Here is a 26,447-nt window from a genome sequence, read left to right on the forward strand (position 1 = left end):
TGAATAGTGACTGCTTCACGCTCCTCACAAGTGTGTGTTTGTATGTACACCTATGCGTTTGTGCCAGAGGTCGAAGCTGGGTCTTCCTCCGCTTCTTGTCTGAAATCATCTCTCACGAAACTGGAACTCACCAGATGGGTAGACGGGACGTCCAGGAAGAGGGATCCACTTACCCATCCTCCACCTCAACTTTCCCATCCCTAGCGCAGGAGGAAGCCGTCGAGCCAGCCTTTTTCTGGAGATGCATGTGCAGAAAGACTGCTCTCCGCTGCCTGGGCCGTCTTCCCAGGCCTCCTCCACGTTCTTTAACTGAAAGTTTACTTATGGCTCATGACATACACAGTCATTTATAGTGTGTCTATGTGAGAATATGGAGTTTTTGTTTGTTTGTTTTGTGGTTACATAATTCAAAACCAGCTAATAACTGGGTCACCTGGAAAACTTACCTTTTCTGTTGTGAGCTTCTTTCCCACTTTGCTAGACTTCCCATCTGTCCTGGACTGTCAGAATGACAGCAAACCTCTACTACTTCTCATTGCATGCCTGGTATTCAGTAGGTGCTTAATACAAGAATCCACTATAAATGCCAATTTTGCATTCTAAAGTGTCTATTTAACAATTTGCTTTAGTCATGTCCTTTCTATAAAAGGGTTGCCTTCCCTGTAATCCATCTGCAATGGCCCATAGGCAATATTTTCAATTATTCAGGATGTATACAATGGGTGTATTGGTTAGTTTTTATCAATTTGACAGACCTGAGAAGAGTCCATCTCAAGGAAGGCATTGCCTCTGTCAGACAAGCCTGGGGGCATCTCTTGGGGCATTTCCTTGATTCACGACTGATGGAGGAAGGTCCAGTCACTGTGGGTAGCCCCACTCCTATGTAGGTGTCTTGGGTCATGTAGGAAAAGAGGCCGAGCAAACCTTGAAGAGCGAGCAAGCCAGTAGGCAGCATTCCTCTATGATTCCTGCCCCAAATCTCTTCAGTGATGTACTGCATCAGGATGCGTAAGACAGATTAGGCCTTCCCTCCCCAACATGCCTCTAGTCATGTTGTGATCAAGGCTAGCCCAGAGAAAGGTTATGTAACCCCTGCCTTACAAAGCCATTCCAGGAAGACACCTGTATGAGAGTATTTAAAGAGATTACTTTTCAATGATTACTATGATATAAACAACCTAATTGCCTTATATGACAAACCAATAACCTTCTCCCCACGTAGACCATGATGAGAAAGAGAAATGTGGACCTGTCCTTGGGGAGGAAGGAGGAGCCGGGAAAAGATCTAGTGGGTTTTAGAAAGAAGAACCTTCTAGTATGTTGGAAAATGGTGACACTTCAGTTCTCTGTAAGTGGAACCTGCATTCAGAGTCCGTGGTGCATACGCTAATAGTATGAGCTCATCAAATCTCAAAGCTTCAGTGCTCATTGTCACAGACCCGATCTGTTGTAGCTGCCTCCAGACTAAAAATAGCTTAAAAACGAAAGATTCGGGATGTTGCCATACCAAAGTAATTTTAGATTTCATAATTTACAAAAATACAAGCCCTGAGTTTACTTGGGGGTCCATTTAGAGTTAGCACACCAACATCTTGTTCTTGTTTTTTAATTAGTCTATTTTTGGAGACTAAGATATTCCTTTTTATTAATAAATCCATTAACAAGTAATACTGTATTTTGGCAGGGCCTGGACCCATGAATCCTGCTATGGTCCCACTTAGCATGTGTTTCATCAAATCAGGTAGACTGAGAATCCTATGGTAAGAAAAATTGTAAATATGATTGGCAGGCTCTGCCCTAAACTTCCCAAGTGAGACCCTGGTTAGGAGAGTAGGAACGCTTCATCTCACTTTTCCCCAGACAACCTATGGGGCAGCCTGGTTTTGCACTCACTGCTTAGCCTCGAAGGTAGTCAGTTGATGGTGGAGGGCGGCAGGGATCAGCCACAGCAAAGAGAAGGGGGGTGGTGCTGAGGATGCCCGCTGGGGCTGGAGCCAGTTCCAACATCAGTTGGTAGGATTTCCCTAGCCACACCTCTTCTCGGGTCTGGGATGAGAGTCTGCCTGTTCCTCTCATGCTCTACCATCATAAGCGTCATCTGTTCCTCTAATTAGTGGGGAGAAAAGTTTATTTGGAAAAATAACATTCATTTTTCTATGCTTAATCAAGATTAAAAATTATTGAACGGGGCAGCAGTGAGGGATAATGCAGAAGCCAAATCTACAGTCTAAAATCTTTTTAGGCCATCCTTACAGGATATTAGTCTTGAAAGACTTTTTTTTTTAATTGTGTGTGTGTGTGTGTGTGTGTGTGTGTGTGTGCTTGCTTGTATACTTGTATGTGTGCACTTGTGTACTTCAGTTCTTGTGTTTGTGTGCATGTGTGTATGCTTATATGTACTTGTGAGTGTGCACTTGTGTACTTGTTTGTGCTTATATTTGTCTATATGTGTATACTTGTATACCTTTGTGTGTGCACTTGTCTTGAATTCTTGTATTTGTGTACTTGTGTGTGTGCTTGTGTGTGTTGAGGGGCATGGGTACATGCATGCCTCAGGGGGCCTGCAGAAATCAGAGGACAACCTTCTCATGCTGGCCTTAGCCGGTGCTGCACCTTGTTTGAGAGTCTCTTCACTGCTGTGCAAGCCAGGCTTGCTGCCTTCCAACAGAGATGCTCTGGATAACTGACAGTGAGCTGCAGGTTACAGTTCTCTGTCTGGGTTCTGGGAATTCCAACCCGGGCCATCAGGCTTGGCTTTTACCTACTGAATGCCCCTACCCCTGAATCCCTAAAATGTTTATCTTTGAATTAGAATATATATATATTTCTCCACAGAAAAGTGTGAACCTGGAATCTCTATTTCAGTGAAAATGATCCAAACCCAAGGGAATTTCACGTCAGGGCTAGAGAGGTATTTCAATGGTTAAAAGCGTGCACTGCCTTTACAGAGGACAAGAGTTATGTTTCCAGCACCTGAGTCAGGCAGCTTACAACTCCTGTAACGCCAACTCCAGGGGACCCAGCACCTATGGTCTGCACGCGCACACACACACACACACACACACACACACACACACACGGGGGGGGGGGGGAGGAATGGCACTCCGGAGCCCGTCACTTGTCACTGTGTGTTTCCATGCCTTTCCACCCCTCCCACTGGCTTAAGAGAGCAATACAGTTGCATAAGTCCAGGTTATTGCTTAGAAGGAAAATTATATGAAAGTTTTGTATGAGACAAACGTACAAAGCACATGTTAAATTTGTACCTGTATTTAAAATCTGTAAGATCAGGTTCCTACTTAACACATCAAGTTCCTAAGCACTTAGGGTTCCACACCACAATATTCAGTCCCAGGACTCACCACCATCCTATGTTCGCTCAAAACAAGTTTTAGAATACGCAGGACATTTTTGTTTGTTTGTTTTATTCTGATTAAAAATACCTTGGTTTCTACCTAAGTCTATCCTGCCCTAACTTGGCATCCGGACATGAGAAGCAGCTGTGGTTGAAATCATCGCCACCCCTCCCAGTACTGCCCCCTCGTTGTCTGCCAAGCCAAACGCTTATTTCTTAGGGATCAGCAGCTGGAAGGCCTTAGGGATCTCTTCCAGACGAGATACAGTTTAGGGACCCTCTTCCATTTCGTTGCCAGAGCTGTGCCAGCCCCATCACACCCCAGAGGCAGCACAGCCATGAACTCCCCCTCCTCCCTCCCTCCCTCTCTTGCCTTCAAGGCTGCTGTGATCCCAACTAATCACAGCATCCCCGAGTCTGCATTTCTCTAAACATGAAAGAAGAGGAGAAGATTGCCCCTGTGGCCTCACCAGCTCCATACATCTTCGGATGCTTAAATGGATGCCACTACAATAAAAATGTTGGCTGGTAACACGGCTCTGAAGGAGTCGTCGCTCTACAGGGTGAGGGATTTAAGTTGCAGGGTGGTCATTTCCAACATCATGTAATGTTGTTCACAGTGCTGAGCCCCGGTTCTGCGCCTCCTCCCTAGGGAAAGTCCTTGCCCCTTAGCTCCCTGCTGACCAGTCTGCTGCAGAGAACTCCAGACAGCACACACACAGAGAGATCTGTCACACGTCCACTATTACCAGCCATGTTGCCTGTAAGTCACCAAGTGTCACTGTCAACTCTCCATCCTCATCTACGCCCCTGGAAGGTGCCACTGTTGACCATACCCAACTTTCCCTAGGAAGACACCCACCCACTTCTCCTCTGCCTTTGGTCACTCTTGATTTTAATCCCTCTCCATGCCCGTGGGTGTTTAAGGTAACCTTTTGGACCCTTTATCTTCTCTGGGGAGCACGCTGAGCCTGGGTTCCCTCAGCCCCTTTGCTTCTGTTGGTCATACCCAGCCCATGATTCTCTCTGAGCCTCCTCCATTGAGACCCCTGTGAGCTATGGAGCTGTACTGGTTAACCCATCTTTACCCTGGCCCTACATCCTCTCAGTGTATGGTACAGGTTAGAAGGCACTGTGACTCGGTGCTGGGGTTCCTGGGAAACCATTCTAATATAAGAGGGACTGGAAACACCAGCTGGTCTGAACCATCTGTTTCAGTGCCAGAGAGGCACAGGACTGGCTCTTGGCAGGCAGGAGAATAATCTGGTTCCCCCCAGGCACTCACTTGTCCTAAAACTAGAATGTAAGGGTCTCCCAGACCTGGCTGGAACGCACGGCATCAGAGTAGACGGTGATGCAGAGAGTGAAACCCTGACTTGGGACACATTGAAGCTGCTTTCTCCCTCTAAAAGCTGAAGTTCCTGTCCTCAAGAATTCCAGAGGAGAGGCGTCTGCTGTAATGTGGACACCGTGTGACAGAGGTTGACAGACACAGCAGAGTCACGTCCAACCTCTCAGGTTGCATCGGTAAATAGGCAACTCAAGCATCAAGTCACAGAGCACATGTATGTATTTGCACTGATTTAAATGTCTGAAACACAGCACATTAGGGTCTACTCAGCCGTTCATATAACTTAAGGTTCTACAGATACACAAGCAGACAGACAGCCGTGAGTCTGTGGTGAAGGTTTGGGGAGTTACTCAGACATTTCGGTACTGACACATATTCTTGGCAACAAATAATGACACCTTTAATGTTTCAGCGAGATCTTTTGTACCAGGGTATACAGCACAGAGATTACGGAGAAGACAAGCTAAACAGCTAAATGCCCCTTTGCACTACAAGGGATGTGGCAGAACCCTGTGGATGTTATAAGTTTGTCTATTCTGGTCTGAAATGATGATTTTGGCTGAAAAACGTCTATGCTAACTTTATGCTTTATAAATAGCCAATTCTTCCTTCTATGTCTTTTAAAAGGGAAAGAAGCCACTAATGTTTTTCTTTAAAAGAAAAAAAAAAAGCTCAGCTCAACTTTGGTTCTAGTAAGTCAAAAAGCGTCTATTTTTAAAGAATGCTAACACATAGCTTCATTTTTCCTTCAAGATAACCAAATAAAGAGATAATGGCTGGTCCTACTGCCTTCAAGGCAGCTTTGAAATCCTCGGCGATGCTGAAGGCTAAGATGCTGTTACCAGGAACTTCAAGCTCTCAAAATCAACTGCCTCCTGACCCAGCCCAAGAAGCAACCAGTGTGCTCTGCCTCACATCCTAGCAACCATCTTAAAAAGACACCATTTGGTTTTATCTCAAAAGACAAAACAGGTTTGGTTTTTGCCCCCCCGCCCCCATCCTGCTATTAATTCTTCAGACCAAAGTTAAAGCAGGGAGAGGTTAAATCATGACACCAGACGAACACGGGCACCCAGCTAAGTGGATGCCACAAAGGGTGTGTCCGAGAACACGGAATTGACTGAGTCTGAGTCAGACTTTGCCCTGGTGGACTTTAAGATACCCTCGGCTATAACGGTCTCACTAGGGAAAAGCTTGACTTTCCCGTTCTGCCCGGCTGCTGTGTCCTTCAGGGGCTCCAGAAACACCACTCTTTTCCCTGCCTTGCGATCGTCCACAGAAGTGTCGCCAGTGGGGCCGGGACTGAGAATGGACGAGTGGGCACTGCTTTGGCTCAGCGTGTGTTTCTGTCTCTTGGCTTTGCATTTGCACGGGCATGGCGTCAGGTACAGATACAGTAACACTAGAACTATACTGGCCACGCAGGCAGCCAGGGTGGTAAAGGCCGTGTTAAACGCCTCGTGGGCGTGGGATCTGTTTAGAGTGAAATTGCTCACGTTTATCATGATATCCACCGTCTCGTTTAACAGCCGCTGCCTGTTCATTGCGATACAAGAATATACCCCGGCGTCCTCAAAACCAGGGTTCTCTATGACCAGACTTCCGTTGTAAAACACACGAAAGTTCCCCGTGTCTTTATCTGGCTCCAGCAGTCTGTTATCGGGACCGACCCAGATGAAATCAGTATTTCCATTACCGGTCTTGCTGTCACAGTGGACGATCGCCCTTTCCCCAACCTGAGCCTCGTGGATAAAGCCAAGTGCGTGGAAGGAGCCGTTGATAACGCTGTAAGAACAGTTCAGAAAGCTCTCCTGGAGCAGCTGGAGCTGGTGGGAATGCCTGGTGTCAGACCACAGGCGACAGGTGTAGTCATTCTTAAAATCCATCACAGAGCTAAAGTGCCTACGGTACCAAAAGATCAGCAAAGAGTACAGAGAACAGTCGCAGACAAACGGGTTCCCATGAAGGTAGATGCCTCTCAGCTGTTTCCCCGGCACTAAATTTATATGGTGCATCGGTATGGAAGGGATTCGATTATAAGAAACATCTAGAAATGTCAGGTCGGCCAGCTTGAACCTCCCAACATACAAATCCATAGGGAACTGGGTGAGAAAGTTCCCACTCAAGTAGAGTTTCTGCAAGTGGGAGAGCCCTCCGAATGCTGCCGGGTCCAGATAGGAAATGTGGTTGTTGTAGAGCAGAAGCACTTCCAGAGCCTTCAGCTCTTGGAACGTGCCACTCTTCACCGACTTCAGCCTATTGGATGATAAGTCCAGACACTTTAAATTTGGGGTTGTGGAGAAACTGCCCGTGGAGATGCTGGTGATGTTGTTGTAGCGAAGAATTAAGGTGCTCAGCTTGACAAACGACACGGGTATCCAGTCGGCATCCAACAGTCCGATTCTGTTATAGCTCAGATCCAGTCTTTTAATCAGTCTGAAAAGGTTCCCGGGCACCTTAGATAGGTTTTTGTTGGTGCAGCTGACAATGTCGGTGGCACAGATGCAAGCAGTGGGGCACATTCCTGAGGCGCTGGGGCTCACCATCACTGCAATCACCAACAGACACAGCAGCTCTCTGCAACCCGGTTTGACAGCTCTAGGCAGGGTGGGCAGTGTGTGGAACCTTAACGACATTATGGTCTCCTCTGAGTCTCTTGCCAGTCGCTTCTCATCAGTTCAGTCTCCCACCAATCTGGTAACAACATTTAAAACGGGAGAAAAGTACAAGTTAACTGCCACTAGTTAACCCTTTAGAGTTATTCCGTAATTGCTTTCGTTCCAATTAACTTTTGAAAAGGGTTCCATCTCCAAACAGGGGGCCTTTTTAATAAAGAACCTGTTATATGCATTTTTCCTAGATTACTCCAACTCAGTGAGATTTCCAGATACCTTCTCTCAATGCGACAGTCTCACTATGAGAAACTCGGGCTTTTTTGTGTTTTTGTTTTTAAAGGATGCATTCTGCCTTAATTCCCTCCACCGACACACAAAAAACACACAATCGCATCCCATAAACAATTGAACGGAAATACTTAGCCAGCCGTCGGTCTAGCCGACCACTCACAGCGCTGGGAAGCCGCAGCGGCTCGGGAGAGGCCGCCGACGGCGGTGCGCTCGGAAGGTCCGCGCGTCCGCCTGCCGGTTCGCGCCCCGCGCGCTCGCACCTTCCCTTCAGCTCCCGGTGGGCGGCAGCCTCTCAACTTTGGCGAGTTTCGAGGCGGCGGCGCGGGCTCCCCGGCTCTCTCGCTCGGCTGCAGGTACCGCCGGAGCTCGGCCGCGCCGGGAGCGGGGTGGGCGGCGGGGAAAGCCGGCCCGCCGGTGGCGCTCGCAGGCTGCAGGGCCCGGGCTCCCGCGCCCGCCGCCCGCCTTTTATCCCGCGCGCCCGGGGTCGGGAACGGGCGGGAGGCGGGTCCCCGCGTCCTCGCTCCTCGGGCGCCGCGGCGGGCGGAGCAGGGGGGGCGCAGCCAATCGCAGAGGCGGCCCCGTGCGGGCTCCGCGCCGCCTCTCGGCCGGGTGGGACCGCAGCGAGGCCTGCGACTCTGCACCCCCAGGCCCCGCGCCCCTCGCCCCGCGCCCGCGGGGGAGCCGCCCAGCCCGGTAGGGAGCCGCCCAGGGTGCCGGGGTGCCGCGCGCCGGAGCCCGCGCGCGGTGGCCCGCAGGTGGCACCCCACCCCGATCTCGGAGCCTGGCTTTAGGGGCTGGGGCGAGGGGCCTGGCGGGCGCTGTGCACCGGGTGCTTGCTGGGGTCCCCGCCCGGGTTTGGAGGAGGTGGAGGAGGACAGGAGCGAGGGCCGCGGCGCGTTCCCTCCGGCACCACCGGGGCTTTGCGGGGGGAGGGGGGTGCGAAGGCGCCGCGGGGACGCCCCCCGGTTCCCTGGGAAAGTTCGAGCCCTTTTCCTAACTCGGAGACGGCGGCCCGAGGCACCGGGCCCAGCTCTAGAAGCAAAGGGGCAGGAAAGAAGGCTTCCGGTTGGAATGCACAGATAAGGGCTTTAGCCTTAAAAAAAATAAACAAAAAAACAAAAACAAAAAACAATCCAGAGTCGTGCTGGCGGCTTCGGGACTAGGATTAATTCGGTAGGGGTGGCTACGCAGGAGGACTTGTCCCCTAGAGGCCCTACAGCCACCAGGGCTCCAGTAGACTGAGCTAGCATTCGGCAGGCACAAGCTGAACAAGGCCATGTGAAAATGAGGGAGAGAGCTTGAAGCTGGTGGGCTTTTCGATTACAAATCCATTCTTGTTTAAAGGCTTAAACGATGGGATTTGACTGAGCCAAATGATCCATTTGACCGTTGTGTACGGATTAAAAGAAATAAATTACTGTCCCTAAAAACCATGCTAACCACAGTAGAAGGGCTTAGGGAGCCAATGAAAGGCAGACAAAATTGGGGAGACAGTGAGGGCAGAGCACATGAATACAACTTTAAAAACCAAAATGATTATTCCCCACCCCCCAGGTACCCTTAAATTTAGTGGAAAACTTCCTGAGTGAGTTTTTGGCACGGATCTGATGGACCTGTGTGTTGCGTTAATGTGGACTGGTTCCGGGATAGTTCTGAGATTCAGCATTTTCAAGGGAGGGCAACTTGGTTCCTGTTAGTTTCACTTTCACTAAAGATTGACTTTTAAAACCACAAGCATCCAGAGTAGTGTGCTCCTGGGGTGCATTCTTCACTTCCCCAGAGAGATAGGTTAAGATTCCTATCAGACCACACACACACACCCCACCCCACACCCCACCCCCAGCTTCTCCAAAACAAACAAACAAAACCTTGGGTTTAAGGCTCAAAGTTAACAAAGCTGAGCGGTCACCTGGAAATGGAGTCAGGTAATCAAAGGAATGTTATTTCAATGACCAGTGACAGGGTTTTGCAGTCCTAAATGGAAGGGAATCAGGAAGCCTGTTAAACCCGTGCTTATCACAAAGTGATCTAAAATGGGTGTTTTTAAGAAGCCGAGAGTGGAAGTTATGCTATACCTGCAGGCAACTCGCAGAAGTATCTTGCCATCACCCCACAGCATGAACCTGCTGTACACAAACTCTCAGGCAGCAGGTCTATATAAGACCAGCTCTCTGGACTCCCAAAGGCAAGAGAGGCATGAAAGGTGTGTGTTTACTAGCATGGAGACAAGAAAACTGACTTCAGTAATAGCAAGAGGTATGGCCTTACTTGGTGGAAGATAATGTTTTTATTTTTCAGGTTTATTTGTTAACCTTTATCATCTCATGGAGCTCCACCGTGTTAGTCCATGTTCGGTTGCTATAACAAAAATACCTAAACGGGGCGCCTTTTTCAAAGAAACGAAATTGAGCCCACAGATAATAGAGACTGGCTGTCCAAGGTCATGCCTCTCGCTCAGTCCTGCCTCTAGAGAAGAACCCGCATGGTACTCACAGCAGGGTGAATGGTTGAAGAGTAAGAGGGGAAGCAACCTAGAGGCACAGCATGCCAGAGAGGTTCAGAACCCACATTTGTTATTTGTATAACAACTTTAGCACCAGTGGTCCCTTGAGACCTTCATTAATGCCGTTCATGCACAGTGAGCCTCCATGAAATCGATGGCTTGACATTAGACCCCACCTCCTGGAAGCTTCACACCCTAATACGGTCACATATGGTCAGGCTTCTATCAAATGGGTTTTGGAGGGACACACTCAAATTGTATTCAAACCACAGCTCCCCATCTCCACTATAAGGAAAATTCCCTGAAGACAACCATTTCCTCTGTCAGGGTCACAGCTGACAACTTGGTTGGCATTCAGTAACATTTTGATGAATGAAACTGAGTAACAGGATCCCTGTTCTAGATGGCGTGGGTCTCAGTCTGCTGGTTCTTATCTTTACACTTCATAAAGCTTGTCTGAAGGCAGGGGACCCTGACGAACGTTCGAGTCCTGGATCCAGCCACGCCTGAAAGCTACCAAATGCTTTCATTTAACTGTATACTCCACTGTTCTCTCTGTCTGGGGTACACTGTTCTGCGTTGTGCTTTTGTCCCTTGTGACTGACCTAGTCCTGGCGCATTCAGTGGAGGTGTGAGTTGTCTCATGTGTTCTTATGTGCCAGACGGAGCTAGCCTGCATACAGTAGCTCATTCGTTGTCCACTGAACCCTACAGCGTGATCCTGTCCCATAACCCAGATGATCAACAGCTGCACTCCAAATTGTTTGAAAGTGGAATGTGTTGAAATGGTCTCGAGGCTCAGCTCGAAGAGTTTTAAGTTGAACAGAACAGACAAGTTTCTTCCTCCAGCTTGGAAGGAGTACCAAGACAGATGGCTGAGTGCCGTCTCGGGCTCTAAAGTAGGACAGATGGATGGTCCGCTGGTCTCCCCGCGTGGTATTTTCTATTGGTATTTTTGACTGTTTGATGATGACTCCAGTGGATAGTAGGAAGTCTTCAGTGTATGATCTGGTTTTGAATCTGGTGTGCTGAGATGGGCATGGCCATGGTGCACCTTCATGGCTTTGGAAGGCTCTCCCGTCTGGAGGGCGCAATTGAGATGAGGTCTTGGGTTCTACCCCCGTGGTTTCCAATTTCTCAGGTTGTATTTTAAAATCTTGAAGAATTAGAGATCGAGGGCAAGACGTGATTATAGCCGTAGTGTATTAGATTTATCTAGGCAAGCAGAACTCAGTGAATCTGTATATAAAGAGGGGACTTACCAGCTTGGCTTGTACTACTGTCTTGGTAGTCCCTCATTGGCTGTCTTCACACTGGGGGTGCTGAAGACCTGGTAGCTATGCTCTCTGTGAGCTGGATGCCTCAGCAGACCCAGCCTGCCTCTGAAGGCTTAGAGCCTTTCCTGTTTGACCAGTCTCCAGTCTGTTGTTGGAAGCCTGAAGATGTTGGATTCTGGTATTAACAGAGGAATGCAGCAGCGATGGCAGCAGTGGGGTAGATGACCTTGCCAGTGAGAGCAAGAACCGGCAGGCAAAAGCAAAGCTTTCCGAGGTGCTGCCGTGTGGGGGTGGGGTTGGGGGACTGCCCACATCCAGGCTGGATCTTCTCATCTCAGATAACCCGATCGAGAAAGTCCCTCACGGGTTTGCCCAGCGTGCCTGCCTTTTAGGTGGTTCCAGATCCAGTTCGTATGACAAGCAAAATTAACCATAACGAATCGTCGCTTTTGCTAATACTAACATTTAGTAGGGCTTCCTAGCCTGTGTGGGGTTTTCATATTCTTTTCATTTGAGTCTAGCAAGTTTTCTGTGATCCACTAGAATGAATCAATCCCCACCTCTTGTGTGTGTGTGTGTGTGTGTGTGTGTGTGTGTATGTGTGTGTGTGCACACCTCATTGCCAGGTAGCAATCATAATAGCAGACTGAAAGGGAATGTCCTTAGGATCGAGTTTTCTTACATTAAGTATACATTATTCAGGAGTCAGAGCACTGGACGCTAAGGGTCACACAAATGAGTCAGTGACTCTACTTTGGGTCCTCGTCTCACAAGCTCAAGAAAGAAATTCACAAAACAAGAAGGGTACTCTTAGGAGGGAGCTTTTTATTATAGAGGTACAGCTTTGAAGGAGATTAAAGATCTATTGCAGAAAGCAGAGCTCGGGAGAGGTTCCAAGGGAGGGGAAAACCCTCTAAACTGTTTATCTAGGGGCTTTTTATAGGATGGCAGGAACTAAAGAAAGACGGAAGACATTTCTGTTGTGGTTGGTTTATTCTCTGAGTGTATCACAAGCTGTGCCAGTGGGGCCCTACACTCTGTGCATGTCCTACAGGGAGATGTTCACAGGCTGCACACCTGATGCTCTCACGGTTAGGGGAGTGGTCACTCTTTGAAGCCCCTCTTCATCTTTGACTTGTTTGTTCGATGTTGACCTTGTTGGCAGTTTGCCCTGGCTGCGGCTGCGGCAGCTGTAGGTGGTGTGGTCTTGGACCCCCGATGGGCTCTGCCAGCGTTATGTATTCCATTTTCTCTTTGTTCTCCTGCTTCCCCGACCAACTTGCGGTTTCGCCATGGTGGGAGCTAACCATTCTCATCGCTACAGAGACGAAACTGTTATTCTCCTTGGTTATGCCATATCTACTCCCCATATTCAGGGTGTGCCCTTTCGGGAGCAGGTGGGGGCTTCTTAAAAACCGTTTTTTGTTTTGTTTTGTTTTGTTTTTTACCCACAATGAAGCCTGTTATAACTGGCCAAGTTAGAAATAAGAATATTCAGAAGGCAGCAGTGCCTTGCGCACGCTCCTCCAGGAAGAGGGTCTTTGGGGGAGCCAGCTCGCCTGCCAGAACTGTCTCAGAGCCCCATTCTTCCTCTCATCTGATCGGCTAATACCTCTGATATCCTTTTTATCCCTAACCTTTATTTCATTGCTACGATAGTTTTTTTTTTTTTTCCTAAAGTGTTGACCCAAAGGAGATACATGGCTTTCTCAGCAGCCCCAGTAGTGGACCACGTCCCCTGCCCAGGGAGGGCCCTGGTGGTCAGCTCTGACCAGGGTCCACTCCCTGGGCTTCCTCTGCATTCCAGGCTGCTGTTGGTAGTCAGTGGAGAGAAAAGTCACCCTTTTAAACATTTTAACTGTACAGTCTAGCTTGTCCTAAATTGTAAGTTCATATCTTGGTGTGCTTACAGGGGTACGCACCACACATCACTGAGCCAGTAGGCACTGAGAAGGCTGTACCTGTTCCTCTCCTTTGAAGGTTGGATGTGAAATGTCCCCTGCTTGGTGTAGGCCTTGAAGTGGGGCTTAGCTGGAGGAAGTGGCTCACTGAAGGCACACTCCTGCCACAGAGCCTCCTCAACAGGATAGGGTGTGCAGTCGTGAACTGTAAGCCCGGGGACCCCTCTCTTGAGTGACTTCCTGTGAGACATTTCTTCATAAGAAAAGGGGCTACTATACCTTCCTCAGCCCTTTCCAGATGTGTCTCACTTCCTGTCTCTGGGGATTTGTCTTTTCCAGCCCGGTGCCTAAAAGGGTTCGTGCAGTGTGCAGCCTTTGGCGTATACCGTCTATTGCTTATCCTTTTTAAAGTTTGGGTGGCATTGGGACCGGCCTGTTGAAGTCCCCGCTTAGTTGGTTTAGCTGTACTTGGACATAAAAACAGGGAGGGGTACAGTCCCATTTGCTCAGAGTTTTGAACTCTGAAAGTCTGAGACCGCTTGGCGATCATAGAACCCCACCCTGTGAGGTTGAAGATCAAGTGCCCGGCAGATTCCCCATAACTTGCCCAGAATCCACAAGAACACTGTTCTCTTAAGGAACTTTTCAACTTCCAAACTTCATCCTGAGTTTGGGGCAGCAGTCTGTCTGTCTGTCTGTCTGTCTGTCTTCTGTTGCTCAAGCCTTGGACACCGGCTGTAATTGGAACAGGTCCAAGTATCATTTTTCATAGGATCCCATGCTATTGCAATTGCACATAGCCTCCTCAGTCTCCGGAATGGTTGGCATCTGTCTCTTGCTCCTTCATCAGAAGCATATATGTATTTTTAAAAAATTATTTATTTGGTGAGTTAGTTGAGGCTTTTTTTTTTTTTGAGGCAAGGTTTGTCTATGTATGTAGCTCCCACTGGTGGGGATCTCACTATGTAGCCCACACGGGCCCCAAACTCCAGATCCTCCTGCCTCAGCCTTTTGAGTGTTGGCAGACTTGGCTTAGGTATTGAGCTGCGGCTGGATATCGCATGTTTGCAACAGCACCTTTCCTAACAGAAAAGGTGGGGCACGTTCGTAAGGCAGCAGGCATGTGGGTAAACAAACGTATTTGGGTGCACACTGCTGGCGTTGCGCTCGTTTATTGCCTCTTCGACTGTGGGTTGTGACCGAGGGAGAGTAACCGGATGTCAGGGTTGGTTTCTGAACGTTTAAAAGCCAAATATTCATCAGAATTAGAGGGAATGCGAGGAGTGTCTGGCAGGGCTCACCTGTGTTACGTTATGTGACGTCACTGTAGCCTTGGTACTGTGCACATGGTGTGCACACTTCTGCTGTCATGCCGAGCGGCACTCAGGAAAGGTGTTGGAAACACCCAGCTTAGACCCCATGCTATGAGCCGCAGTGTTTTTACTGCATATACAAGGCTTCCTGCTTATACAGAAGCATAATATGAAAAACATAAGCATTTAATATTCCTCTGCTTATGACTCCTCAGTGTGCAGATACTGAAGTAGCATGTTTGGATTATGTCGTGATTGTTTTGAAATATTATTGTTTGAATGGCAGCCTGGTGTTCCATTAAAAAAATAATTAAGCAAAAATCGATTTAGGATTAGAATAGAATTCCTAAAATAGCTGAAAAGCATACTTTTGGCATTTTATGTTGCATGTTTATGCAGAGTTGTTATAATCATTGGTGTTTATAAAATCAACTCAAAAAAAAAAAAAAAAGAAACCATTGATAGTGTTCTGTGACAGTGCCATTTAGTATCAAGTACTTGCCATGGTTTGAAGATTCAGTTATTGTTTAAATTGCGTGTGTGTGTGTATTGTGTATATGTGTGTCTGATCATGAATGCATACACATGGGTAAGATGAAGTACCTCCAAAGGCCAGAAGAGGGCGTTGGGTCCCCTGGGGATGGAGTTACAGGTAGTTGTGAGCCATCTAGTCTGAGTACTGAGAACTGATCACTGGTCTCTGGTCCTCTGCCCGAGTGTAGTCTTTACCAGTGAGCCATCCCTCCAACTCTTCTGTAAAAACAACAACCACCTTTATCTCATCGCAATGCAAGTTTGCTTTCATATCCAATAAATAGTAAAATTATATACCAAAAATTGTGTTAAAATAAAAATTTTATTCCAGCATGTTTTCAGTTTGTATAGCTGTCATACATACATACATAAATATATAGGCACACCAGTCATCTTTCAAAAATATATAGGGCAATAATGGGTCGTGAGTAGAGAGCTTAAGAAGTCTTGCTATATTGTTATCTAAAATACTACGAAAGGGTAGTATTTGAGGACATCAAAATTACAAAGTGTTAACTATTATGATTGAAATATATAAATATGAATTATAGATTGTACAGTATGTGAACAAATCATATTCCTCCACCACGGTGGTTTTTAAAATACCCCCCTTTCCCTATCTCTGTTCTAGCATTCTATAGTATTTTATGATGAGAAAACACAACAGAAAGCTTTAACTGGTTAGAGTTTCTGGTTAGTCGGGATTCTGATTTAATAAACACCCACTTCAATTTCAGAGCCAGGTCCTCCTGTATCTCTTAAGCAGACAGTGAAGTAACCCCTAAGGGGGGAGGGATGGAGACACAACCCCGCCTGTGTTAGCACTACACTTGTTCATCATTTACTAAGAATGCTGGGCCTCGTTAGAGGATTACAGTGCAGTGTAAATGATCGCGCAGCCACGCTAGCCCACAGCGCCAAGCAAATGAGGCACACAGTGGAAACAGATTTCCTGCCTTCTCAGCTTCAGGTCAGGACTCAACATCTTTTGTTGAATTTCACTGCAAAACACTGTGAGTCCTCCCAAGGCCAGCCTTTGAGAAGGTCACACGCTCCCCTGCCCCACACCACCATTTGGTTCTCAGTGGGAAATGAAAAGAATTGTAGTCAAGGACCTTTCCCTTAATCGTGGAAATACTGTGTGCTTCCTGCAGAAAGGCGGGAAGGTGGAGGAGAAATGGAATCAAGAGAACTGCCGTTCATAATATCGCTGGTAAATTAAAGTTTCAGCTCAAAGAATGAGTCCACTGGAGTGAAGTCAGTAAAATGACTTTCTCCTTTGTCACAGTTATGTACTGTTAGAAACAGACCCCCTGCTCCCTCCCTTTCTGCTACCCTTTCCGACTCCTCCCCCTTCTGCTCCTCCTCCTTCATGCCCCTCCCCCTCTTCTTCCTCCTCCTCCCACTTCTGTTCCTCCTCCTTTTGTTGCTATATAACTCAACTCTCTCCTGCTCCCCGCCTCCAACCCCCCCTTCCTGCTCCTCCCCTTCCTGCTCCTCCCCCTCCCCCTCCTCCCCTTCCTGCTCTTCTCGTGCCTGCTCCTCCCCCTCCTGCTCCCTTCCTCCTCCCCTTCTTGCTCCTCCCCTTCCTGTTCCTCTCTCCCTGCTCCTCCCCTTCCTGCTCTTCTCCTGCCTGCTCCTCCTCCTCCTCCTCCTTCTCCTCCTCCTCCTCTTCCTTGTCTTTTTGTTGCTATGTAACCCAACCTGGCCTCAAACCGGCCCATCTCCCTGCCTCTGCCTTCCAAATGTTGAGTTTATAAGAGTGCATATAAATATATTTATAAACATAAAAATTTGCCCATTTTTTCATATTCCACATTCAGCCTTAGGGATGAAATACACAGGTAAGACTTTGCTTCTACCGACCTGTGGGGCTAAGGATAGGGCTCAGTGGGTGTGGCGTTTACTGCTCAGGCATGAGGACATGATTTCAAATGTGCACAACCCACTTACAAAACCAGACCCACCCACCTGTGACCCCTTCACTCTCGGGATAGGTTTGTCCCAGGGACTCATGGGTTAGCCAGTCTAGGGGAAACTGCAAGCTCTAGGCTCAGAGAGCCTGTCTCAAAAAAGGGGCGGGGCGGGGTAGAGAGCTAGTAAAGATGTTTGGCATCATCCTCTGGTCCCCACAAATGTATGCATGGGTAAACACCCTCCAAACATGCACATACACACACAAACATAGAATGCACATACAAAAAAATACATAGTTTTGAAAAACTCGGGTGTGCCGAAACGATGTCCGTCATTATTATGACTACCTCTTAGGGTCTAGGGCATAAATGGCAGGGGTCTAATTTTCATCTTTCGAATTCCTAGCCTGGAGAGATCATCTAATTGAATTCCTAAATGCTATTATATTCTCAAAACCAGAGTGACCGCTGTCATTCTGATACACACTGACAACATTTAAAACTCCCGGGTTGGAAAATTTCATGTAGGATTAATTACCATAGTTTTATAAAGGCAAATGCGATTATTCAAAGTAACGTCTAGTTTGAAGCAAACATCACTCTCCCGCTAAGAACACAAATGAAACAAGATAGCTTTGAGGGAGAAAAAGAGAAACCTCGCTGTTCCGGGACCCTCTGTTGTGACCACAGAGCTCCATCCGTTACTTTCAGCAAACACGGGCTTCTGCGTTTGGTCCAGCATGGGTGATTTGCTGAGGAACTCAGGCTTTTCCGTTTGTAATAGTGAAGTGTCACATCACATACCTCGGGAGGAGGACTTCTGGAAGGATCCCATGAAGTGTCCTAGCAAGTGCACACAGTCTAGACAGCACTTCACCACACTCTGCCCCCCATTTCCTAACAAGAGCTATGGGACTTAATTAGTGAACTGACCCAAGATTGGAGGTAGATCCCGCTCCCTTACCCTGACCTTTTCTTATTCCAGTTGCAAGCTTAACCATTAGTGTTAATGTTTCCCATTTAGGGAGTAGCAGGACTAGCCATGATTTAAATTCCATTCAGCAAATATTGTTAGTCCTGGCCACACTCCCAGAACTATAATGTGGTTGCTCTCTTCTAGGAATCTGTATTGTGATTGGAAATAAATATCAGTAATGACGCAGTACAGAGAATGCGACTCCGACCTGGAGGTAACCGATTGCCGAAATGTGCGCCCCAGAAAGGTGCAGAACTTTAGCTCTTACTCATTTTGTTGACAAAATACCTGATTCAACCAAGTGAAGTGTGTCTAAGTTAAGGCATAATTTGGAATAAACTAGTAAGTAACCAGAGGTGAACAATGGTTTCAGAACTAAGTGACCACATAGGGCACAGCGACCCATGCTTGTAATCTAATTCTTGGGAGGTGGACCCAAGAGAGTCAGTTGTTCAAGACTAGCCTCGGTTATGTAGTAAGTTTAGGGTTAGCCTGGGCTTCAAAAGACACTGCCTCAGAATCGATTGACAATAAAAGGAATTGAGCAACTATAAGATTCCTCTTCTCCATGACATTAATCACAAAGGTTTATAAGCAAAGGAAGATAATCTCTCTTGGCATGCACAGTGGGTCTGAAAACATCCTGTAATTAAGTGCCAAACAGCAGAGTATAGAAGTAGGTGGTATGTTAAAATGGACCATTGAATAAAGAGTCAAATCCCTGGATTTGGGTCCCAAATGTTCTGTTTCTTGGCTATGTGATCTTTAGTAGGAAGTTGGCCTTCCAGCTTCCAACCTTCTGGTGTGACGCCGTAACAGAGAGGCAATTTGGTTTTGTAAGGTTGAGGCAGGTGACTAGGGCTCGGAGATGTATAAAACTGTAAAGGGGTATTTTGTCTTAGTGCCCTTGGCCTTAGCTGTGGTTTGATATAGCACAGATGTTTAATAAATGTTCGTTGAACCTAATGGCAAGGTTTATGTACAAAATAAATGGAGCTGGAACAGCGGCTCACCGCAGTGTGTTTATGCCAATTATGTGCCTCCCTCGAGCCCTGTTCTGCCAGAGTACAGCAGGTTCTCGTTGTTCGGCCCACCTTGCTCCCCTCTGCTGCTGCAGATGGCAGGATGCTGCTGTGCCCACCTGGGCTTCTCAGAGCCCCCGGGGACTGAGGACACTATAGAAAAAACAATCAAAGTAAAGCAAAGAGACAAACAAGAAATCACTTTGGAGAAGAATTTTGATGCTGCCCCTCGCCTTCTACACTGTAGTGGGCAGTCTCGGTAGGAAAGGGGTGGGCTTTCTTGGCTGCTCCGGAGCAGAAGTAGACAGGCCGAGTCTTGGCTTCTTGGCTGTTGAATTGGTGTGTGGTCAATAATGTTTGCCAGCTTGGCGGTGTGGTCCAGGTGAGGCCAGGTCAGGAGCATTAGCATGGCTCCTCCCTACAAAACTAGAAGTGTCATATTTTTGGAGTCTTTTAATCCACGGAGTATGATGTAAACCAGAACCAGGTGAATATCTACCTATTCATTTAAAGCAAGAGTTCACCGGATCAGAACTCACTTTCCATCTGGCTGTACTGACTGAATATGTGAAAGGAAGCCTAGAGGGATCAAAGTTACAGATGTGAACGTGTTTGTTGAGTGTGAAATAGAAGTGTGGGGTATGTTTAATATTTAGCAGTATTGTTATGCCAGGAAGCGTTCGTGAGCCCCAAAAGACCGCCAGGGAACCATTTCTGATGTCATCACATTAGGGTGTCTTTATTACAAACTCGAGTTTGGGCTTGCCACTGACCCGCAGGAGGGTTTTTGTGAAGCAGGAGGGTTTTTGGTGAAGCAGTCCTAAACTCTCATTAGGACAAGGTTTTATAGAAAATGAAAGTGAGAGGGGACCCAGCTTGGCAATTATCTAACTAAATGACTATTGTAAGCCAACAGGTGGGTGCTCTGAAGCAAGACCGAATACACTCAGGAGTCCCGAATGGTCTGAAAGTACCCCTGAAACAATCAGACTAACCTCTGAAACAATCAGACTAACCTCTGAGACAATCAGACTAACCCTTGATTATCCGCTGCTAGGACGTAGCGAGGGAGAAACTCTGGCCAAGGGCAAGCCTATGTGAGGGGAGCTTGGGTTTAGCTGTGTTTGGGCCAAGTTCTCAGGCTTTTGTTTTGATTTGTTTTCCTTTTAAGATGGAAGCCAGTTCCAAGATAGAGTAGGTTTGGCCTCTCGGTATCAAGCTATTATAATCTTAATGACACAAGAGAGATACTGGGAGTAATGGTTGAAATCTTTTGGGTTTATTGAGTCAGAGTCTGGTTTTAGTGATCCTTCTGCTTCATCTCCTCATGTGTTAGAGAGTATGAGCACATATTAACTCCTAGTTTTAAGTAAACTAGGTTTAGTGGTAGTAGGTGGTGGTGGTGATGGTTGGTTGGTTGGCTGGTTGTTTGGTTGTTTGGTTGGTTAGTTGGTTGGTTGGTTGGTTGGTTGGAGCAGGGTCTTGTGTATCCTAAGCCTTGAACTCAATATGTAAACGAAGATGCCGTTGAACTTCTGCGCCTCCTGTTTATGCTTCTCAATGCTGAAGTTACAGGAGTAAGCCATCACTCCCTCTCACTCAGGGCAGGTTTAATGCCTGTCAGGCAGGGTACCAACAGAGCTACACCCTCAGCCCCAGTGAACTCTACCTAGTACACAAGCAAGACAAGGGCCTCTGATTCTGCCCTACTGAAAAACATCTGTTTTTGCATGTATGTATATATGTATGTGTTGGTGTGTATGTATAAGTGTGGTTTTGTGTGCATGTGTGTATGTGTATTTGTGTGTATGTGTATTTGTGTGTACACATGTGTTTGTGTGTATACATGTTTTTGTGTGTGCACATGTGTTTGTGTATACACATGTGTTTGTATGTACACGAGTTTGTGTGTACACATGTTTGTGTGTACACGTGTTTGTGTGCATACACGTGTTTTGTGTACACACGTATTTATGTGTATACATGTGTTTGTGTGTATACATGTGTTGGCTCTTTAGACTGGGCTTTCCTCTTTTTCCCTGATCAGTACGTTAGCAGAGGAGGAAGAGCCTTGCTGTAAATAAGGTAGACTCGAGATGAGGAGGAGGCACACGGATAAAGAACAGAGACTGTGTTAGAGTAACCCAGAGAGCTGATGAGGAGCTACCTCAAGAGAGAAAGGCTCAGAAGTTAAGTCAGCAGAAGCAGGCATTTCGAAGAGCCTCGATAAAACGCCCAGCTAGCTTGATGGGGGAAGAGCCAGGCGGCAGACCAGACTCACAGACCGGGTGAGCAGGAGAGCCATCCACCTTCAAAGGCAGCCCCTACACAGGGCTTCCACCAGCTCAGATGTCCACTGGATTTCCTTTGTGGCCACCAACCTCCAGTGTCAGAGCCTCCTGACTTGTAACAATGCAGATAGCTTTATGTTTGTGGAGTCTGACACTTTCTGTCTGCTTTGGTGATAAATTTATTGGAGAGTTTCATCTGTAGTTTTGGCTTTGTGGTTAGCTGTAGACCTGTATGATATTCCATTGTGTGGCAATATCACAGTTTCTTTAACCATTTCATTAACGGGGCACTTGTGTAGCTTCTGTGTGTGTGTGTACATGTGTGTGTGTATTTAAGTATGTTTTTGTGTGTACATGCACGTATAAGTGTGTTTTTATGTGCATGTGTGTATAAGTGTGTTTTGTGTATACCTGCGTGTATAAGTGTGGTTTTGTGTGTATGTTTTTGTGTAAGTGTGTATTTTTTGCATGTATGTGTGTATATGTATGTGTTTGTGTATATATATATACACATATATGTGTGTGTTTGTGTGCATGTGTATATATATATTTGTGTATGTGTATTTGTGTGTATACATATGTTTGTGTGTGTATGTGTGTGTATACATATGTTTGTGTGTATATACATGTATATGCAGCCCAGAAGGTAATCAATGTCAAATGTCTTTCTGAGTTTCTCTCCACTTTAATTTTGGGGACAGAATTGCTTGCTGAACCTGGAGCTCACTGGTTAACTAGCCAGTCTGCCAGCAAGCCCCAGGGATATTCCCGGCTCCACCTCCCTAGGGCTGGGATGATCAACACACACCATAATGCCCAGCTCTCTCATAGGCGCTGAGGGTGGAACTCACTTCTCCATGCTCACATGGCAAGCACTTTGCCAACAGAACCAGATCCCAAGCCAGCTTTCAGCTGGTTCCTGTGTGTATCGTGACACTTGACTTTGCTAAGCATGCACATTTTTTGTTTGATGGTGTGTTTGTTTGTTTATGACAGAATCTCTTATAGCCTAGGATGGACTTAAAGTCACTTTGTAACAGAGGATGACCCTGAAGTAATAGGACTACAAACATACCTAATCCCAAAGTTTCTTTCGAGTACATACCTGGGATGGATTTGCAGGGTGAGAGGTTACAGTCATGGTCAGGACTAGTCGCACAACTACCAGCTTCCTTCAGTGGTTCTGCCGGTTTATCCCCCCGCAAGGAATATGTGGGAACCCACGTTCTTGGCAGTCTCTGCTAACACTGAATATCATTTGTCAGCCTTTGGCTCTGCTATGCTCTACCCACAGATTAACGACTCCCGTGGCCTCGCTCACTCTTGGGGAAGAGAAGTCCTCAGCTTTAATAGAGTTGACTTTATTCCATTGTTTCTTTGGTGCTTAGTTGGTTTTCCTGTTTTGTACTTAGGGGCAGTCTGCACCAACTCCTTGAGGGGTTTGCCTCTGAAGGCTCAAGGTTTGCCTCTACGTTATAGAAAAGATTTGAAATCCCGGCCCAGGGTTTCTACCCTGCCTCGGCTACTGAGTTCCCAGATGAAAGACACACTCACAGCCTTTATATTTACAATAAGCCTTAAACAGCACAATGGCTGGGCAGCTGCCGTCCCTCCCTGCTGTTAGAATCTACTTTCCTATCGATAACCCCAATTTATTACCATTTACTATATTTCATCTGAGCTGCCCTTAACTCCAATTGGACAGCCCTTGGGGCCATGCTCTCTTGACCCTTAACCCATGGCAGCTTCTCCTTTCTCCTCTCCTGCCCGTTTTTCTCCTCTTGGTGGTCCACCTCTCTTCTCACCTAAAACCCCACCTATGTCACTTCTGCCCTGCTATTGACTGTTGGCATCTTTATTCACCAATCAGAATTAACTTGGGGGCAGGGTCACAGGGGCTACTTGCAGACTCCAGGTCTAAGGCCCACACTTAGCGTTAGAAGAGATGGTAAAAGACAAAACCTCAACATCCAGGTTTGCTTCCTCATGAAGGCTCCGCTAGTTCACCTCCCCATTTATTTCTGAAAGCCACGAGGAGTTGACTTTTGTGTGTAGTTACAAGAAGTGTTTTTTCTCCATTCACCTTTCCTACAGAGTTAACAGGGTCACCTTCTTGTAGGTCACGGGATGGTAGATCTGTCCAGCTTCTCCATTGGACACGCACAGTTCCAGGACCCACAGACTCTTGCTTGATTATTAGTAACTTCGGAACAATAGCCTTGCCACGCGTGCTGTGAACCCTCGTGACAGTCCTAGAACACCTTGATTCTCCTAGCCCTTCATAGTTACATGTTGATTTTAGAAAGTTTTGTCAATTTCTGAGAACAAATAAGCCAGCAGGCATCTGACCAGGGCACTGTGTGCGTTCACTTGGAACTGTAACAATACACTTCTCACATAATAATGTGAGTGCTTCTATCTCTGACTCAAAAGTATTTTCTCAGCAATATCATATACTTTTCTAGTTTCTAATAAACTAGGTGCCTAAGTTTCTCATGTGCTATTCAGCTTTGAGATGTCTGCAAGGCTTTCATTCTGTCTGTCCTTGGGTGAACTGATTTTGAACTTTAGACCTTCCTTATATACGTCGGCTAAACTAAACTCACATTGGTTTCCTAATACTTTGTCGACGTATTTTAAAAATGTTTCTGAAAGTGGAGATGAGTGTAATTTTTTTCTCATAATGATTATCCCAGTTTTTAAATCACATTGCATTATTTTAATACTTTGAAAGTGTTTAAGAGGCTTTAATTTTCTTGAAGGACTCTAGAATTCAGGTATTGATTCTTTTCAGAATCTTTGGAAGAACTCACTGGTAAGCTATCTTGACCTGGATTTTCTTTAGGGAGAAATTTTCCTCAATTATAGGCTACATTTAATTTTTTTACATCTGTTAGTATCATTATTAATAGTACCTGTGTGTGTGCACAGCACATAGGTAGAGTCTGTGGAGAACCTGGAAGAGTCCGCTCTCTCCTTCCAGCGTGGGAGTCCCTGCGAATGGTTTACTTTGGTTGTTTGGCGGCAAGTGCCTTCACCCACTGAGCCTTTTCACTGACCCTAGGACTCATTTATAATACATTACTGAGATATTCATATTTTCTGTGTGAGTCTGTCAGCTTTGGTAAGCTTTAGTTTTGGATTGGCCATTTTATCCACATTATCAAATTCCTCTGCAAAAAGTTATTTTTTCCTCTCATCATCCTTTTTGTATTTGTATCTGTGTGATCCACAGTGAGATTCTCTCTTTCATTGCTCTTTATCTGCATTAGTCAGGGTTTTGTGTGTGTATGTGTGTGTGTGTGTGTGTGTGTGTGTGTGTGTGTATACATATATATGAATATGGAATTTATTTCCCCCCCACAGTCCTCTCCTCCCCATCCCACCCTCTCACCCCCCCACCCACCCCTTCTCTCCTTCTCCTCAGAAAAGGGGAGGCCTCCCATGGATACCAACCAGCCCTGACATATCAAATGGCCGTAAGGATAGGTGCATCTTCCATTGGTGACAGAAAAGGCAGCCAGTTAGGGGAAAGGGATCCAAAGGCAGGCAGTGCAGTCAGCCATAGTCCCTGCTCCCACTTAAGGAGTCCCACATGAACACCAAGATGCACAACTGTTGCATACATGCAGAGGGCCTAGGTCCATCCAATGCATGCTCTCTGGTTGTCAGTTCGGTCTCTATGGGCTTCTGTAGAGAGAACCTATCAGAGCAGCTTACGTGCTGTGGCCTGGCCTAGTCCAACAATGGATGTCTACCGACAAAGCTGCCGAGGATCTGGTAATTGTTCGGTGTAGGTGTCTCAGCAGTCCAGTCTGGTGTGGGAGTCCCAGGAATTCCTAGAGGGCTGCTGGGCTTCAGTGTACATCTGGAAGAGGCAGGTTCTTTTCATACCAGCAAAGGCTGTGCAGCAACAGGAGACATGAGCTCCCCAGCGTGAGTGAGGACAAGCAGGCAGAAGGCAAAGGCTCCCTTCTTCCATGTCCCTTATGCGAGCTGTTACTAGAAGGTGTGGGACCCAGAGTTAGGATGGGTCCTCCCACTTCAAATGATCCAATCAAGAAAATCCCTCACAGCTAGTCCATTCTAGATGTAGTCAAATTGACAGCAAAGATTGGGGCTGGAGAGATGGCTCAGCAGTTAAGAGCACTGACTGCTCTTGCAGAGGTCCTGAGTTCAATTCCCAGCAACTACATGGTTGCTCACAACCATCTGTAATGGGATCTGATGCCCTCTTCTGGTGTGTCTGAAGATAGCAACAGTGTACTTGTATATAATAAATAAATAAATCTTTAAAAAAAAAAAAAAAAAGACAGCGAAGGTCATACATCCCAAGTCCACCACATCCTTAGTAATATGTTTAATTTCCAAATGAAAGCAACAATAATTCTGCCTAACATAACTACCCCACATACAAATGCAAACACATTCTACATGTTAAAATAGGTGGTTGCTGAGCCCTTCACAGGGCCTCACTAGGGGCTGTGAGAGCAATTAAAGAAAAGATGGACAGACGGACACAGAAAAAAATCTGGGGGTCAGGTAGGATGGTCTCTGTGATTAGAGCTGTCAGCACCCTGGAAATGCGTGTGCTTCTTACATACAGGGGAGCAGGGAGCCAGGGTTGTCGTACACAGTTGAACAGGAGGTGGGGGTATTGCAGATAACCAAGGAGGCAGGGTTTATGTCATACGGCTGGGTGGAGGAGTGAGGCTCCTCTAGTCTCCGTGGGACCCAGATTATAAGAAGATGCTCTCAGATTTATATTAAGACTTTGAAATTGTGGAGAGTTTGTTATAAGATATGCCTTTTAATATGCTGATATGTGCGTGACGTGAATGCGACCTGGTTACTCGAAGCCACAGTTTGACGTCTGTGAGGCTGACGTCAGGTGTTCTTTGTGCCATTCCTGTCTTCTGTGTACTTGCTGGGTTTCCCTTTTCGCCTTGGTCTGCCAGTTACTGAAGGTGTCTTCATTCTTCTCCAAGGGGCTGTTGGTTTAGACATTTTAAAGAGTCTCTCCTCTAGGCTGCTAGTTGTGTAGATGCTAAGGTGTGCAATATCCTGCTTATACTTCACTCTGCTAAAAGGGTAGGTCCCTC

At 46.7% G+C, this 26,447-nt stretch overlaps 2 protein-coding genes across 4 annotated transcripts in view; one reads left to right on the forward strand and one right to left on the reverse strand.

Annotated features, from left to right (window-relative positions):
• Positions 1-4,856: 4,856 nt before the first annotated feature.
• On the reverse strand, positions 4,857-8,088 carry Amigo2 (adhesion molecule with Ig like domain 2). 2 transcript variants are annotated; one of them, XM_021216787.1, is made up of 2 exons: positions 7,773-8,088; positions 4,857-7,400 (listed from the first exon to the last, which is right to left on the reverse strand). In XM_021216787.1, exon 2 carries the CDS (start codon positions 7,340-7,342, stop codon positions 5,783-5,785), a length of 1,560 nt encoding a protein of 519 aa, XP_021072446.1. In that variant the 5' UTR covers positions 7,343-7,400; positions 7,773-8,088; the 3' UTR covers positions 4,857-5,782. The 2 variants fall into 2 exon arrangements, with proteins under 2 accessions (XP_021072446.1, XP_021072445.1); XM_021216786.1 differs by having other exon boundaries at positions 7,741-8,088.
• Positions 7,894-26,447, forward strand: part of Pced1b (PC-esterase domain containing 1B) — a 130,486-nt gene continuing 111,932 nt past the window's right edge. For both annotated transcript variants that reach the window (XM_029548261.1, XM_029548262.1), the window contains exon 1: positions 7,894-7,965. The gene's annotated coding sequence lies outside the window, so the exon portion shown is untranslated. The remainder of the gene's footprint in view (positions 7,966-26,447) is intronic.

This window comes from Mus pahari, chromosome 17, assembly GCF_900095145.1.
Source record: "Mus pahari chromosome 17, PAHARI_EIJ_v1.1, whole genome shotgun sequence".
NCBI lineage: Eukaryota > Metazoa > Chordata > Mammalia > Rodentia > Muridae > Mus > Mus pahari.

What these genes read in the sequence shown, in the direction of transcription:
- Amigo2 (XM_021216787.1), bottom strand. Translation starts at nt 7,342, where the DNA reads ATGTCGTTAAGGTTCCACACACTGCCCACCCTGCCTAGAGCTGTCAAA.